Source organism: Tachyglossus aculeatus, chromosome 17, assembly GCF_015852505.1.
Source record: "Tachyglossus aculeatus isolate mTacAcu1 chromosome 17, mTacAcu1.pri, whole genome shotgun sequence".
NCBI lineage: Eukaryota > Metazoa > Chordata > Mammalia > Monotremata > Tachyglossidae > Tachyglossus > Tachyglossus aculeatus.
In genome coordinates, this window is record NC_052082.1 from 47737092 (window position 1) to 47754874 (window position 17783).

At 44.6% G+C, this 17783-nt stretch overlaps 1 protein-coding gene across 1 annotated transcript in view; it reads right to left on the reverse strand.

Moving 5' to 3' along the window:
* NF1 (neurofibromin 1) overlaps positions 1-17783 on the reverse strand; it is a 203379-nt gene that overhangs the window by 121274 nt on the left and 64322 nt on the right. The window contains exons 15-22 of the mRNA XM_038758896.1: positions 16524-16603; positions 14817-14940; positions 9393-9554; positions 7889-8135; positions 5798-5871; positions 5370-5453; positions 1659-2099; positions 284-423 (exon numbers count right to left, since the gene is read on the reverse strand). Coding sequence (XP_038614824.1) covers positions 284-423; positions 1659-2099; positions 5370-5453; positions 5798-5871; positions 7889-8135; positions 9393-9554; positions 14817-14940; positions 16524-16603 — 1352 coding nt within the window. The remainder of the gene's footprint in view (positions 1-283; positions 424-1658; positions 2100-5369; positions 5454-5797; positions 5872-7888; positions 8136-9392; positions 9555-14816; positions 14941-16523; positions 16604-17783) is intronic.

A 17783-nucleotide genomic window follows, 5' to 3' on the forward strand; every position in this document is an offset into this window, starting at 1 on the left:
TTTATTTATTTTACTTGTAATATCTATTCTATTTATTTTATTTTGTTAGTATGTTTGGTTTTGTTCTCTGTCTCCCCCTTTTAGATTGTGAACCCACTGTTGGGTAGGGACTGTCTCTATATGTTGCCAACTTGTATTTCCCAAGCACTTAGTACAGTGCTCTGCACACAATAAGCGCTCAATAAATACAACTGATTGATAGATTGATTGATTCTGCACCTCTGGTACGGAATAATTAAATGCATTTTCCAACCCCCACCTCCTGCAATGACTGTCTACTTACCTGACTAGATTGAGCATCATTGTTTCTATGCTAGCTTGTCCCAGGTGTTCCGAGCTGCCTTCGGTGTGATTATCCAGCAAGTTCTTCATTATCGCTATGGTCTGCTCGACAAATTGGGTATTGGTATCGTTCAGCAGCACCTACGCCCAAAAAAATCAATAAAGTAGTCTTTGGCAGCAACATTGTCCACCACGCACGACTAGAAGAGGAATCAGTCTCAACACCTCGAAGGAAGCAGTAAGTAGGGAGGAGGAAAGGAAAGAGGAGGGGGAGAAGGCAGAGCAAAGAGGGAGGAGGCTGTCGGAGGAGAAAGGATAGGAGAATAATAATAATGTTGGTATTTGTTAAGCGCTTACTATGCGCCAAGCACTGCTCTAAGCGCTAGGGTAGATACAAAGTAATCAGGTTGTCCCACATGGGGCGCACAGTCTTCATCCCCATTTTACAGACGAGGGAACTGAGGCCCAGAGAAGTTAAGTGACTTGCCCAAGGTCACACAGCTGACAAGTGGCGGAGCAGAGATTACAACCCACGACCTCTGGCTCCCTAGCCCGGGCTCTTTCCACTGAGCCCCGCTGCTTCTCTAAGAAGCAAAGAGAAGGAAAGGGAAGAGATGACAGTGAAGCGGAGAAGGAAGGCGGGAGGGCGGGGGGGGGTCCTTACGAGTGTAGGAATGGTTCCTTGTTGAACTGAACCTGGGACACTAAGCAGGGCCATCCTGGAGCAGAGCACTGTACTAAGCGCTTGGGAAGTACAAGTTGGCAACATAGAGAGACGGTCCCTGCCCAACAGTGGGCTCACAGTCTAGAGCCTACGTTCTCTGCCTTCCTCTAGTATGTTTGGTTTTGTTCTCTGTCTCCCCCTTTTAGACTGTGAGCCCACTGTTGGGTAGGGACCGTCTCTATATGTTGCCAACTTGGACTTCCCAAGCACTTAGTACAGTGCTCTGCACACAGTAAGCACTCAATAAATACTACTGATTGATTGATTGATGGATTGGAGGGTTCAGTGACACTCGGACTCAACGATAACCAAAACAGCTCACTGAGGAGTAATGCAAATCCAGGCATGCACACGTGTACCCTGCTAAAAATGGGAGTTCTCTCCCATTCACCACTAAGAGGAAGGCACACAAAACAACGTCTCTCAACACACCATAATATATGTAGGTACATAGACTCTTCCAATGGGGACAGAGCAGAGCCTCAATATTAAAGGACATTCTCTTGAACCAATTCCTTCAAAACAGGCCCACCCTCTGCCCTTTTGACAAAAATGATTCTGTGCACAATGCAGGCACTAATTTCTTTTTCCTAAGGCCAAGTGGTGCAGTTTGAATCACCTCAGCTAAAGGATAGACAGGGGAACATCTCACCTGCCCTTGAGAGTCGAAAAACTTGCTGATGGTGTTCTTCAACTTGTTAAACAGCATCGGATAAAGTGCGGGGCTTAATTCGAGACCCACCAAGTCCTTAATATTCGTCCGTATTTGGAGTCCCACTTTCTCGTGGTTGCACACCATCAGGGAGAGCAACCGGTCCATGAACTTGCTGACGGGCGTCTCCGTGTTCCCTTCGGTGGATACCATCGAAATCATGGAACCCTTTCGCTCGCTGACCGGGCCCATGGGTGGGCTGTAGGTGGCCAAGCCCGCGTTGCCGCGGTGCTGCAGGCAGACCCCACCGAGAGCGCAAAGGAAGCCCGTCATATTGATCCACTCCTGCAGGGAGTCCGTGTCGGACAAATCGATGGATCCGCCCCCGCTCACGTGAGACATTCGCCGCTTTACAATGGTCTTGTGAAGACTTTCGGTTACCTGAGTAGAAACGAGTTGTAGAATGAACGACTGCATCTGCACGGGGCTGCCGCTCCCTAAGAATATCACCAGGACGTTGACCTATTTTCACCCGGTGCAACAGGTTTTCTAACAAGTCATAAAGACCCCAGAACTCTATCTAGCCTGACTGACTTTTTGTGAAAAGGCAACAAGTAATTTTGCCATCGACCCCTGGCCAACGTCCTACCTCTGTCCCGGAATGCTCTCCCTCCTCAAATCCGCCAAAAGATCACTCCTCCCCGCTTCAAAGCCCTACTGAAGGCTCACCTCCTCCAAGAGGCCTTCCCAGACTAAGCCCCCCTTTTTCTCAGCTCCCCCCACAATCCGCATCACCTCAACTCACTCCCTCTGCTCTTCCCCTCTCTCCCTACCACACAGCACGTATGCATTTATGTATATATGTATAATTCTATTTATTTATATTGATGCCTGTATACTTGTTTTGATGGGTACGTATCTATAATTTTATTGACTTATATTAATGCCTGTTTACTTGTTTTACGTCTGTCTTCCCCCTTCTAGACTATAAGCCCTGTGTAGGCAGGGATTGTCTTTCTTAATTGACAAACTGTAGTTTCCAAGCGCTTAGCACAGTGCTCTGCACACAGTAAGTGCTCAATAAATACAATTGAATGAATGAACGAATGAATTTTTCTCCACTTGGATGAAATTTATCCAGAACGCCTACCTCCTTCCAAGGTTTAACACCCATTCAAAACAAGAGCCGTTTTTAAAAATGCAGTTCTTACACATATAGACCAGATGATTCTCTTTGATACATGAAAGTAAAAAGAAAATGAGGAAACAAGCATTATTTTCAGGCTGTGTCCTCAGAGTTCACAGGATCCATATTAAGGGAGCTCTGAGATATCAGTTTATTCATTCATTCATAGTTACTGAGTGCCCGTGAGCACTGTTCCTGATCATGGCAACGTTGCAACTACAAGAGGGGGGAGATATGTTGGCATAAGTTGGGTAGGGACTGTCTCTATATGTTTCCAACTTGTACTTCCCAAGCGCTTAGTACAGTGCTCTGCACACAGTAAGTGCTCAATAAATACAACTGATGATGATAAATGATATATCGTTGGAGCGGGAGGGAATATAGAAACAATCAGTAACAATAAGCTCAGTCTCGGTTGCTGTCCCCAAGAAGTTTATAAAATAATTGTTGGGATTAGCAGGACAAATGCAATCAAGAACAGGTGTACCCCAGGATCCATATTTAGTACCCTCATGACGTGGGTGCATGTGCACCATCACATTATGAGAAAGTTTATATTTAAATATAAACTATCAGTTTCCAGTTTCAAAGCCTACCCCAATACGATGGCTAAGCCTTTTCAAGTAATTAAAAATCTTGCTGCAGATCACAGTCAAGTCACCCTCTTCCCTTGTCTCGTCCCTTCCACTATTCCTCCTAGGGACTTCAGTGACCCCTGTGCACCCAAATAAGGCCTCCTCCAACTGACTCCTCATCACCCCTCCGCCATATCCATCTAGTAATAATCCCATTTATTAGCAACGGTATTTATTAAGCTACTCATCCTTTTCTTAAAAAAAAAAACCAGGGACACACCCAGCTCCCACTCAGGCTACGTACTGACATCACCGCTTCCATCAGATAGGAGAAGGAAAGCGTTGGGAGCCCTGGATGGGACCCATCAGGGTGTCATTTTAGCCCACCTATTTGGACCCATCAGGTTCCCCACCAAGTTTCCTGCTGCAGTTTATGAATGGACAGTGCGGGAGAGGTGAGCAGCTGAGTGGGTTTCTCTCACTTCAGCTATAAGCAGCGCAGAATCAAGGTGGGAGAATAGGAGATCTCTGCCCTTTCTATTCCCACCCCAGCTGGGCTTCCTCCCTGCTGAGCCCCTTCCCAAGAGGAGAATCTGGTCTACAAGTCACTGATTTGAAGGGGTGTGGCAAAGCAGAGGGGAAGAAACGATCTTCCCTGCAGCGCTCGCGAGTCACATCGGCTGGGATTTACGGATCCTGAGCTACATCCGCAATTAGAGTGGGTTACAGCTCTGGATTTTGTGTACTGTCCTCACTCAGGATCAAGGCCACGATTATCAGTGGAGACTGGGGACACAGACATCATGGAGAAGCAGTATGGCAGAGTGGAAAGAGCAATGGCCTGGGCGTCAGAAGGACGTGGTTCTAATACATGGTTCTTGTACATATCTATGCTATTTATTTTATTTTGTTAGTATGTTTGGTTTTGTTCTCTGTCTCCCCCTTTTAGACTGTGAGGCCACTGTTGGGTAGGGACTGTCTCTATATGTTGCCAACTTGTACTTCCCAAGCGCTTAGTACAGTGCTCTGCACACAGTAAGCGCTCAATAAATACTATTGATTGATTGATCCATCCATCCATGCATTCATTCATTCATCCCCTCCTTCCTCTCCCCCTCCTCCCCCCACCTTACCTCCTTCCCTTCCCCACAGCACCTGTATATATGTATATATGCTTATACATATTTATTACTCTATTTATTTATTTTGCTTGTACATATCTACTCTATTCATTTTATTTTGTTAATATGTTTGGTTTGGTTCTCTGTCTCCCCCTTCTAGACCGTGAGCCCACTGTTGGGTAGGGACCGTCTCTGTATGTTGCCAACTTGTACTTCCCAAGCGCTTAGTACAGTGCTCTGCACACAGTAAGCGCTCAATAAATACGGTTGATTGATTGATTCTAATCCCAGCTCTGCCACTTGTCTGCTGTGTGACCTTGGGCAAGTCACTTCACTTTTTTATGTCTCGGTTACCTCATCTGTAAAATGGGGGTTAAGACCGTGAGCACCAAGTGGGACAGGGGTTGTGTCCAACCCAATTAGCTTGTATCTACTTCACTGCTTAGTTCAGGGCCTGTCCCATAGTAAGCGCTTAACAAATACATTTTCAAAAACGAGTAAATGAAACGTATGCACAATCCAAAAATCTATTTTTAACTAATCGCGTGAGCTTCTGCCCTAGATACACAGCCAGAGAGGCTCACATTGCTAAACGAGCCGGTCTGAATTTCAGTTCTCTTGATTTCTCCCACCCAACCCCTCAAAGATCTAATGGTCGGTGAAATGTCCAAAAGCTGGCAGCAACGGACCGAGATAATCCAAATTACATAATATGGTGCTAAAAATTAAGACTTGCCAACAATATAAAAAAATGGGAAATTATTTTTCACCTACTGTTATTAAAAAGTTCACATACAGAGATGAGGTGAGGCACCTGCAATCCACTCACCTGGCCATCTTCCATTTTGGCTTTTGGATAGTTAAGGATTAGCTTCGTAGCTTGTTCCCATTTCGTATGAGTGTCTTCCCATGCCTAAAATCACGGAGATTTAAGTTACTGATAACCCCACACCGTGCTATGTTCTTCGAAAATACACCCGAAATATCATCTGGCGAAAAAAGTTTCCATCATTTAATGGCTACTACAGGTACCACAGAACAGCACTTCCATCTAAAATCGGTTTGTCGAAAAAGCCAAAAAAAAAAAAAGCAAACCCAAAAAACTATCTCGACTGCAAATCTATAACACGTGCGCACCCCGCCCCTCCCAACCTTGCACGCCCACAAGGGAGAAAACAAAAACTGGGAGAATCTTTTCTTGAGAAACACACACAGTTTCACTTGACATTTCAGCATTCTCCTGAATCGAGTACACACCTCAGTGTTGCCGGCAGTTGGATGTTCAATTCGTCTCAACAATGCCATCACCCTTTTCTGAAGTGCCGCTCTTCCTAAACAGAGGGAAAAGAAATAGATTAAAATATATCTCACCACGGCTGAAAGAGGGTCACCTCGGCAGCACTCCCCAGGCCCTGCCCGAACAGCAGAGCATCACCTTGGTAAAGCTCTCGCCTGAACGAGGATTCTTTAACTGACACTTGCTACTGTTTGTTGTTGTTTATGGTATCTGTTAAGCGCTTACTACGTGCCGGGCACTGTTCTAAGCACTGGGGTAGATCAATCAATCAATCGTATTTATTGAGCGCTTAATGTGTGCAGAGCACTGTACTAAGCGCTTGGGAAGTCCAAGTTGGCAACATATAGAGACAGTCCCTACCCAACAGTGGGGTCACAGTCTAGAAGGGGGAGACAGAGAACAAAACCAAACATACTAACAAAATAAAATAGAATAGATAGGTACAAGTAAAATAAATAGAGTAATAAATATGCCCCCCAGCGCTTAGAACAGTGCTTTGCACATAGTAAGCGCTTAACAAATGCCAACATTATTATTATTATTATTATTATTATTATTATTATATACAGGTGCTGTGGGGAAGGGAAGGAGGTAAGATGCAAGTTAATGAGGTTGGACACGGTCCCTGTCCCACCTGGGACTTAAGAGCTTTAATCCCCATTTTTCGGGGGAGGTTAAAAAGCATTTTCTGTCTTTCTTCTCCCAGCCATCTCTCCAACTCAAGTGTCCAGGCAGGGTGGTGGAAGGGCGAGACAGGCAGAAGAACGGCCAGCACCCTACAACACGGGAAGCAGCGTGGCGTAATGGGTAGAGCGCGGGCCCGAGAGTCAGGTGGGCATGAGCGCTAATCCCAACTCTGCCACTGGTCTGCTGTGTGGCCTTGGCCACGTCACTTCGCATCTCTGTGCCTCGGTTACCTCGTCTGTAAAATGGGGATTAAGAGTGTGAGCCCCGTGTGGAACAGGGATTGGGTCTATTGATTTGTACCCAACCCAGTGCTTAGTGCTGTGCCCGGCACATAGTAAGCACTTAAACAAATACCACAATTATTATTAGTACAACAGTAGCTGTTAATCAGAGCTAACTGGGAGGCTTGCACAGGGTGCGACTTCATAGACAAAATAACCTTATCTGCGCAGCCTCAATCTATTGATTAGCAGCTCTTCCATACTGTGTCCACAGTATTTTGAATCTACCTCAGCATTTAGGACACTGCTTGACCTAGAACGAGCATTTATCGAATACCGCTATTATTATGACTTGGAAGGTCAGCAATCCCCAAACCTTGGGATGAAGCAATTCTTTGGGCTTCTGGAGATTTTAATTCATGAGTCACAGATAGATATAAAATGCTTTATTAAGATTGTAGTGCATTTATCTCTCCAACGTAGGTTCTAAATGACCTGCGTGTAATAGATGCACATAATACACACTACAGAAAATAAAAGCAGATACCATAGGAGCAAGTTGGAGAAATTTGCCCTAGACACTGAAATGTGCAAGATATTTATGCCTCTGGCCGGATTTAAGACGTTTCCTGCTGTCAAATCACAATATTTAATCTCCTGAACATTAACTGGCTAATGAGTCATCTTAGAAAAGCCCCCATCAAGGCATAAGGATGCTGTGAATCTTTTTCGTTCTTCCATCGGGTTTGGGCCGGGCAGCCACAGCTGTTAAGTTCCCAGAAAAAGCATTCGGTAAAGCTAAGGACACAATTACGTTCAATATGGATATTTGGCCAAAGAAGTTCTTCAACAAATGCCTGTAGAATATATGGCACAGCCAGAAGTTAATGATTCCCTTAAGGAAGTGTGAGTAATCCTTCCAGCTAATTCTAAAAAATACTTTCCATCATCCACAGCATTTTTACCTAGCATTTTGTTTGTGGTGAAAAGATCAATAGTATTTATTAGGTGCTTATCGTGCACACTGGACTAACATTTGAGAGAGAACTACAGTTAGTCGACATGGTCCCTACCCTCAAGGAGCTGACAATCGAAAAAGGACCTTATTCCAGTTAGGGTTAACTTTCAAAAAGAGGTTTTTACCTGTAGACATCATATTGCTGACGGAGGCAAACTCCATGAAGGTATTGTAGTTCGGCAAGAAATTATGCACGGAAACTTCATCTACCCCACACCTAATGTCAGCTTCTTCGCAGAGGTGGCGGAAACAGGACATGGCCACAAGGACGGCCTCGATGTCGGGGCTCCACAGGAACATGTAGAGAGCAACTTCTAGCTTAGTCTGAGCTTGGCGGCATATTGGAGTTCCGCTGCATCCGGCTGTACTGTCCTTGGGGGACATACATTGCAAGTTCGGTCATTTTACTTAAAAAACAGATAACAAACCCATAAAGATCTCTCCAGATCCCACTTCTTCATGGTACAACGAACCACGGTAAATGTTTTTCCCTTTAGCCCTGCAACAGATTCAGACACCCCCAAATATCACTCAATTATAAACTCAAAGGAGACCTTAAATTGGAACCTGGTTCGGCCTTCTGGCCCCAAGCAGTCAGCTTTACACTTAAGCCACCCAAAGCTTTCTGAAGGATAGATTATTAGAGAATTCTCCGAGGTCGGAAAGAAAATAAGCTCCCATGAGATCTACTTCGGTCTGCGATCCACACAATAGCACACTGGTTGATGTGGGAGCAGGCTACGAAGGCTGAATTGTTCAGGAGACCTTTTCCGAGAGGGCCCCTGACAGTATTGGCAGATTCAGAAATTTGTTATGGATCACAGATGACGGAGAGAGGAAACATAGGTGCCCACACCAAAAAAGGGCAGCTCAGTAACCTTATGTTAAACCAAGTGCACTTGGAATTAAGAGTTACTTTTGGACTGGTGTGTGGTAATACTTTATTTAGGCAGCACAATTGTGCAAGGCAGCGGATTTTTAGCAGAACGCACATTGTGGAAGGAGTGAATTTTGTGATGCATTGGAGCCAGGCAGAAGGCTTCTGCTGCAAAGAGCCGGTGAGGAACTAGTGTTTCTGTAGTTTACTAGGATGAGAAATTCAGGAACAGCCCGAAAACTGAGTATATGTAGGGGTGAGAGGAAGGAAAAGAGGGAGATAGGCGAGAGGAGAGAAGACTGTTGGGTACGAGCAATTCGTGCAAGATGAAGGCTGACAGAGCACACTTGACACATGAGGCCTGCACCCGATGAGCTGCTTCATTTGCCTCCCCAAACAGTCTACGTGCTGAATTAAGGGTTCGAAATAGAAAACAGACGATCTTGCCAAACTGAAATTTTAAAAATAGCAAAGTTTATAATGTGTTTCCTTGCTTTTATTGAGATATCGGGGGGTGGTGTCCTAAAAATTAATTTAGGAAACACAGAACATTTTAGGTTAGATCGTCTGTAGTCCAACGTAAATCCAAGCCTGATCGTCCTTGTGTAACAATACAGATACATACGAAAAAGTGAAAAAAGGCCAAAGAAAAATGGCTCAAGATGAAGCCACTGAAAGCCGCTACTTGACCAAGAACTCCTCAGAACAGAAGGGCTAAAATTAACAAGAAGATTGTGAATTTGGATGCTTACCATGGATGAGTTTCCTGTTCCCTTCCTGAGGGATGCTCCCGGAGTACAGGTGCGTATTAACTCTTCATGGTCTAGAGAGATTTGACTAGCACCCCCACCAGAAGAGACGTCACATGCTACCCCATAAAGGAAAAGGAAGTGGCAGGAACTCCTATCTGACTGCTAGAGAGAGGAAAGAAAGTAAGTGCTTCAGGAGCTCTAAAAGGAAACAAAAAGGTCAAGTGCTTTGAAAATTTATCACTTTTTCAGTTGAAGGATCCTTGAAAACCTTAATGTTTGAAGTTCACTTATTAGAGGCCAGAAAGGTAACTAAAGTTAGTGGAATGCCTTTGGAATAGCTCCAAATTACTTTGAATGATGGGGTAGTATACTACAACAAAAATATTGCGTGAGGTCTCCGTTTTCAAATGAAGAAGCTTGCCTTTTGACAATACATGAACAGTCAGTAATTGCTAGGGATGACATACGGGAAACAAGCCAGTAAATTCCTAATTAACCTCTGGAAAGAATCTTTCTCCGCAGACAATAGTGGGGTAGACTTTCAATTTAGGGGTACTGAAGAATCTGGATACCCAAAAAATGCCTCCAAGAAACTGGGAATTCAGAGATGACTGATCGCAAAGCTGTTGGCTGGAAGCGATTATTCCAAAATGGGAAGGCATCTATAAAAGAGAGTGAATTATTCAATTCCAGACTGTAAATTCCTTGAGGCCGGGATTATGGTGTCTTTAATCATTCCTATCAAATTTTAGTAGAATGGCTATGCACGATAAGTGTGCTCACACGAGACAACTGATTCAAGTGCATTTAGCGTGTTTCTCTGGGACCTGTGAATCAGGAACTGTGGTTGGATTTAAGAGTAATGTCAGTTGTTATCCAGGCAGTCATTTCTGGACAAGCTAGTGTTATCAAGCCTGGGAGGGTTCAGATGCCCCTATGGTGCCAATTTTGAAACCAAGATGGGGCCTTGGGCACAGCAGAGGCAGAGAGACCCCAGGTGTCTCCTCAATCTCCACTGGCTCCCTAGTTTGCAGAGCATTCTCTCACTGGCTCCATGACCCAACCCCCTTTCCCAAGTTGCCATAAAAAAGAGGAAGAAAAGGAAGGGGAGGAGGAGGAGGAAAAAGAGAGAGATGGAGCCAGTCTTTGGGTTCATGGCCCTCCCCAAGGGCCATGGGGAAGTTCCTGGGATTAGGTCCCACGGGGCAGCCCAATCCCATATCACAGTTTCCTTACCATGGCCAACACGAGCTCTTCCGTTGCAAGACTACAGCAACAGCCAGGAAACATAGATGCCCATTCCAAGGGGGAATTGGTGACGGTCACCCCCACGGCTTGAATGGGCTATACTTGCAATCTTTCTTATCCCAGGACTCTGGCTAATATGAGGGTTCCCAGTCAAGCTAAAAAGTCTCAAAATGGTGTCTCTGTGACCTAATGAAAGCCGTCCTTTCCTGGTCCTTAGCATCTCCAAAATCCCTGGCCCTCATTCTGTCCCCATGCTTAAAAATTACAAGCTGGCACTTCTTGAGAGGGTTAGGGTCAGTGGGTGCTGCCTCTTCCTGGGAATCTGCTCCCTTAAAGTGCAAACAATGGTATTTCTATGGTGCTTACCATGAGCTGGGTACTATGCTAGGTGCTGGAAAGATACAAGACAATTAGATCGGATCAGATCCCGAAAGCTTTCCTTGGGACAGGGTTGGGCACAGGTTCAGAAACTACACCTTCCCTCATTCCTCTCTAGACAGTGAGCATGTTGCCGGCAGGGAATGTGTCTGTCTGTTGTTGTATTGTACTCTCCCAAGCGCTTAGTATGGTGCTTTGCACACAGAAACCGCTTAATGAATACGAATGAATGAATGTGATTATGCTGGGGAGAAGTGTATGGTCTCTCCACTGCCTCTCTCACTTGTGGGAGCTAGAGGAAGGGGTGCAGAAAACTGGCTTGCTCACCACAAATACTAGATACAGTGGCTAAGGTCACTTTCCACTTGATTCGAGACAATCTGGTGAGCTTTGGGAAGAAGCAAACAACCCTTATAGGGTCATTATATGGGCAGAGAGTACTAAGAGTGATCATTATGCATTATCATTATGTTTCGACAGCTATGGCACCACTTCAAATTAATCACTGCTTTTTACTGAGGATTTATTGCAGGCAGAGCACTATATAAGTGCTTGGTAAAGTCTGCTACAGTGGGAGAGGTCACTGCAAATACGCTGTAAGCCAGCTTGTCCGTTTGTATAGGATTTTCCTATCAGGATGTCACACTGCCAGTTGTACTTTTCCGGTGGTTTTTACCAGTAATTGGTTAGCTTGCACTGTGTCACCCACACTCCCATTTGGTTCCCTTTCACGGCAAGCTGCAGAGCTGAAGCAAAAATAATGATCTGTGGCTAGGAAACCAAACTTCTCTGAGTACCTTTTTAAGTAGCTACTTTGCCCTCTTTCATCTCAAACCACTGTTGAGCGGAGCAATCAATTCTGCGGAACAAAATCGCTGGGGATCCTTTCTGACCCTGTAGCTGGGGGTTCCGAATATGCCGAGGAGAACTTCAATGTCCCCCACTTAAGGCACTCATCCTATCTGGAAGCTCAGAAGGTATCTCAACTTCACCACAATCCATCACTGTTACCCTTACCTTCCTCAGCCGCAAGTTCTGCGGCAGAGAGGTGAGTCCCTGGGCTGCTTCCACGATTGTTCTCTACTCCCCCAGCTTCCTGTCCATTGTCACCCCCGCCTTCTCCTTCTGCTCCTCCACCCCCGGGTGGCATGGAGCCCTGGGCACAGAGCCTCTGCTGGCACATTTCCCTTGGCAACCATGGCAGTCTCCCACGCTCCCTCCCTTCTCTCTCATTTCATACCTGGGGCCAGGGTGAGCTCAGTGGAGCAGCGGAGCCCTGAGACGCTCGGAGTCGGCTCCACAGTCTTTGGTGAACTCTGCGGCCACCGCGGGGAGGGGGCTCTGAGCTGCTTCAACCGTGGAGCCAACATCTCCTCAACTCCCCTATCCCCTTCATCTACAGCGCAGGGTCTCCTGGAGCCGTTGACACCACAGGCTCTCTCCAGCCCCCTCCGCATCACGGCCCGGGATGGACCCAAACACTCCATGTTTCCCCAACCCCTTGGCACTTTGGGGGTGCCCCCCATCCCCTTCGTCCAGGTCATGTGGCTCTAAGATGGCAGATCTGACCCCTGGGTGGAGATCAACGGGATCGCTGGAAGAGAGACCGAGAGTGATGAACGGGTAGCCCTGGAGTCCAAAGGGGTGCCACCTTCCTGCTCAACCATGTGAAGCCACAAAATCTGGCTGACACCACAGGGACTGGGATCATCTACAGTTGGGCCAAGGGGGGCTGATTTCCAGCTAGGAATGGGCTTATGCAAACGTATGGATGCATTACAGCCCTCCGCAGGTAAAGCTACCCGCACTCAGTGCCATCTGCTGATACCTCCTGGAGAGGAGGGAGATTAAAGGCGAGCTGCCAACCCTGTCTTCTCTACTCTACACCTCTCTCGGAGTGGTAGCAATCCTTATTTCGTAACTTCTGAAAAGTAAGGGATGTGTGGGCTATCATATATTCTCACCCTTTGGCCAGCTGAGCAAACCCTTATGTTCAATAGCCTTACCTAACATACCGCATTTGTTGCCTCACAAGCAAATTAAGATAACTGAAAAACAATTTCAAGAAACACAGTGAATTCCTACTGCTGGTCTCTTCAGGTACTGAGCTTTACAGCTTATCCATCTGTAGAAAATGTTGCCAGCTGCCTGGAATCCCCACTGAGGTAGGCTTAAACTGCAGCAGGAAAGGTCAGTTGAGAGATAGGGAGGAGCTTAACTATCACACAGATTAAACAATGAACCACCAACAGGCTGTGATATCTCCAGCCCTGGAAATATTTTTAAATAGGATCAACCACCTTGCGAGGGCGTCATTAGGAAGGGCACAGAAAACAAAACTCGAAGATATTCACTCTATAAAGCAGCTTGAAGAACACACCTGGAACACTGCATGTGATTCTTTGCTACTCGTAAGAGAGGGCTGGAGAAGGAACATATGTGGAGAAAGACAATCATGGTGATCAGGGAAGCGAGGGGAATCTGATTAAGAATAAACTGAAGATGAAAGCTGACAATTGTAGTTTACGAGATCACAAAAGGTATGAATAAACAGTATTTCTTGACGGCTTACTGCCTGTAGAGCACTGCACTATGAAAGTGGTAGAGTAGAATAAACTAGGGAGGCAAAATCCTTGCTCAAGAAATTAACAGCCTGGAGGGGAGACAGACACTACAATAAATTACAGGTGAAGTGAAGGGAGCCAAGAGAATGTGAAGATGGATAAAGGAGTCCAAAGGGGCAAGTGGAAGAAGCGGAGCTAAGTACCCAAATTCTTCGGAGTCACTGTGGGGATAAACGGTGGGGATAGGAGAGATTAATCAGGGAAGGTCTGGAGAAGGTATTTCAGAAGGGCTGTGAAGACGGGAGGAAGAGCGGCAGTCTGCCAGATAAGGAGAGTATCGGAGTTCCAGGCAGAAGGGAGGATGTGAGCGAGAGACCAGTGGTGACAGAGGTGAGAATAAGACACCACACAGACAATTATTGTTTTCCAAGTTCCACACTAGGCAGAAGGAGCAGGCCTCCAAGCCTGAAAGTGGTAGATGGAAAGAAAACACAGAGAAGCACTTCTTTACAAAGCTAAGGCTAAACATACGGAAATCATTACCCCAGGAAGTTGGGCAGGCCGAAAACATCTGTAAGGTTTTCAAAAGGCTTGAATAATAATAATAGATGGCATTTATTAAGCACTTACTGTGTGCAAAGCACTGTTCTAAGCACTGGGGAAGATACAAAGTGATCAGGTTGTCCCCACGTGGGGCTCATAGTCCTCATCTCCATTTTACAGATGAGGGAACTGAGGCCCAGAGAAGTGAAGTGACTTGGCCAAAGTCACACAGCTGACAAGTATAACTTGTCCCAAGAATAACTTCATGGGTGGGCGGGAAAATTAATGGGAAATTAAAGTAGAATGAAAATTAGGAAAATGGAGAAGGAGAGGGCAGAGGTGAGATGATTTATTCCTAACCGTTAGGATGGATGTCAAGGAGGGCTACTTATCACACTGTTCTCTTCAAGCATCCTGTTGCCAGGATTGGAGATAGACAACGCTGGGCTGAATGGATCATTAGTCTGACTCAGTAATGGCACTGCTTCTCCTCTTATTTTAGAAGGTTTAAGTGTAAAACTGCCAGTTAAAGCTCTATCAGTATTCTCAAGGGTCCGACCAGGATTTATTCTTTGACAACGGAGAACAGAGAACACAAAAGTATTATTCAGGGTGCCATCAGCAATTTTTTTTAAAGTTCCATTTATTTTCGTGCTCATTCTTTTCTGGGCTAATACTACCGTGGGCTTACCTTATTTTTAAGAAGGAATTTATTCCTGCAGATCAAAATTTCCCGCAGCCATTTGAGAATTTCTGTGCTGCTAAGCATCTGGTGACTAGTTAGCTTCTTGCAGATGTAAAAAAGCATTTGAGAACTGCGGGAATATAGAGTTCATTATTAGCACCACTGACTCATTTGGTCCATCCTCCCAGATATATCTGGCATTAACAGAACATCAGGGACTCAGTAGATGGTCTAATAAGGCTTACTGGATAAGGCAGTGGGGGTTTTGTACACAGCCTAAATGGAAAGTACATAGTCTGGTGACTCAAGTGACCTACATTTTTTTTTAATAGCATTTGTTAAGTGCTTAATAGGTGCCAAGCACTATATACTAAGCACTGGGGTAGATACAAGCTAATCAGGTCGGACACAGTCCATGTGGCACGTGGGGCTCACAGTCTCAGTCCCCCTCAGTCCTCAGGTGAGGTAACTGGCACAGAGGAGTCTAGTGACTTGCCCTAGGTCACACAGCCGACAAGTAGCGGGGCCGGGATTAGACTCCCAGGTTCACGCTCTTTCCACTAGGCCAAGCTGCTTCTTTACAGGCTTGCGGAGTCGATACAGCATGCTGGGTCCACCACTGCTAGCCCAAGAAAATGCAAAGGTTTACCCCTGTTTCACCTGCCCCCTTCTTCCAAAATCATTCCGTTTAGCAAACAGATTAGCATCCTGATTCTGACACACAGAATGAATTTTTTGGATTAAAAAAAGCATCACACTTTTCATTATAATTTGCCAGCACAGGTCAGGAAACCTAAGAAGTCAGTCAGTTCTTGGCCATTTTGGGGGCACCTTTGACGGGAACCTAGTGACAAGGTAATCCTTCAACTCTCAAGGACCCCGCAGATTCTCTTTAAACCGAACAGCTAGGAGGGGGGCTGAGTTTTAATCTCTTTCCCTTTAAGGGAACCCTCCCCCCATTCCCTGCCAATTCCTTCTTATAAAAGTTAAAAAGCTTAGAGGAAAGCCACATTGGTTTAAATAGCCTGAGAAGAAGAGTCCATAGGTGCAGGACACTGTCCGTCTCTGCTGTGGGGATAAGTGAGAGAACAAAATTCATTTTAGGTGAAAGAGTCCTTCAAAATGGAAGCTTCCTTCACCGGACGAGTAGACAAAGGATCTCTTTATTGCTGTCAAAGTCACTAGCCTTCTGTTTGGTCATCTCCCAAACCTACAAATACCACAACATCAGCCCCTAAAAGGGTTCCCAAACAAAAATCATCATTTAAGGATCCGTATGACTATCCAACATCAAGGCATCCTATGTTTACAACCCAATTTGTGGCTTTATATTTTGAGGTCGGGCAGGCTGCTTCTGGACTCTTTTTAAAGAGTCTTCATCCCTTTTCTGGAACTACAAATAGATTCCAGATGAATCACACTTCAAAATATATTTGCCTTCTACGAAAATCACAAAATAGTTAACCAGGCTGCCCCAGTTATAATCTTGTTTTGAAATCTGGAGATTCTTTTGATAGGCCACAGGTAAAATTCTAATTACAGAAATTCAGGAAACATTTTGAAATTAGGCAAAATCTGGAGAATGTACTAAATATTAATTCCATGGCCATGCTGTTAAAAACCGGGCTTTTAAAAGACAAAGAAATAACCTAAGACTTTCAGTAAAAAAATAACCAATACGGTAAAACAAATTTATTTTTTAAATGTACCTACCTAATCTCCCAAAATGTTTCTATAGGTGCATCGGGATTCCATAAATCAATACTCTCTAACTGATGAAGAACCAACAAAGCCTGCATTCAAAATAGACATTTTCATTCAAAATAGCAACTGTAAAAAAAAAAAAGCTCAACAAATATGCAGCAGAATCTCTTATAAATCCTTAGAAATAAGTCTTTGGGCAAATCAGGATAATTTGATCAACACATTGCTTTGTGGTGGATATACCTGGCCATATTGCCTCTAGTGTTAATGACCAATTTTCAGACATACGGAGAGAGCATTCAGATATTTAAATATTTGAAGATAAGTAAAAAAACAAACAAGTATTTCCAGTTTATATCCTTTATCTTCAGGAGACCCAGAGATAAATAAAAGAGGTAAAATAAAATAATCTTTTCACCTACATAAACTGTTACGTTCATATAGGCAGCGAAAGGAATAAACCCCAGCATTCTTTACTCCTTACCCACATACATTACTTCACCTCCGAAAAATTAACCTCAAAGAATTCCAAAAAAACGCAGGGGATCTCATAAGAAAATAGGCAACTTGAATAAAAGCCCCCCAACAGTTACACCATATTTTGTATGCCCTCTCCCTCCCCACCAGCCCCAAAGAAGTTGGACGTAAATTTCCTGCCATTAACTGTGTAGAAAAGTCAGACAAAATGAGGGACCTACAAAAACGAAACTGTAAAACCAGAGCAGAGTATTTCTCCCAACCTTCCATCTCTGATGTGTTTCTATTTTAAACTATGTGGGAGATTAGCATTTAGTTCATTTAAAATCAGAACTTTAAAAAAAAAAATGCAGCTCCTTTTGACAGCAGTAGAGTGGAAAAGAAGCCAAATGCACAAACTGGAGAGTCAATCCTTGTACTTGGTATTTCATGGCAACCCCCTTTTCCTCAAAGAAGCTGAAAAGCTGCTAGGGATAAACCTTTGGTGAAAACTATGAACAAACTGACTTTTGCTTCAGTAAAAAACTCAAATCTTCTAGAACTGGCATGCCTCTGGAAAAGCTTTAGAACTAGGGAGTGATGTGTAGACAAAAGAGGTTCCAAGTCATGAATTCCCCAGGGTTTGACTTACAAGATTATCCTGCCTTTAAAGGCTTCACTTTTATTGCCTTCATTGTATTCGGGGAGCTCAAATTCCACTCATTTCTTGGAAAGCAATTTTGCTTATAGACCATTTTGGATTGCTGCAGACATGTTATATGGGTATGAAAATACTATACATGAAGATCACTT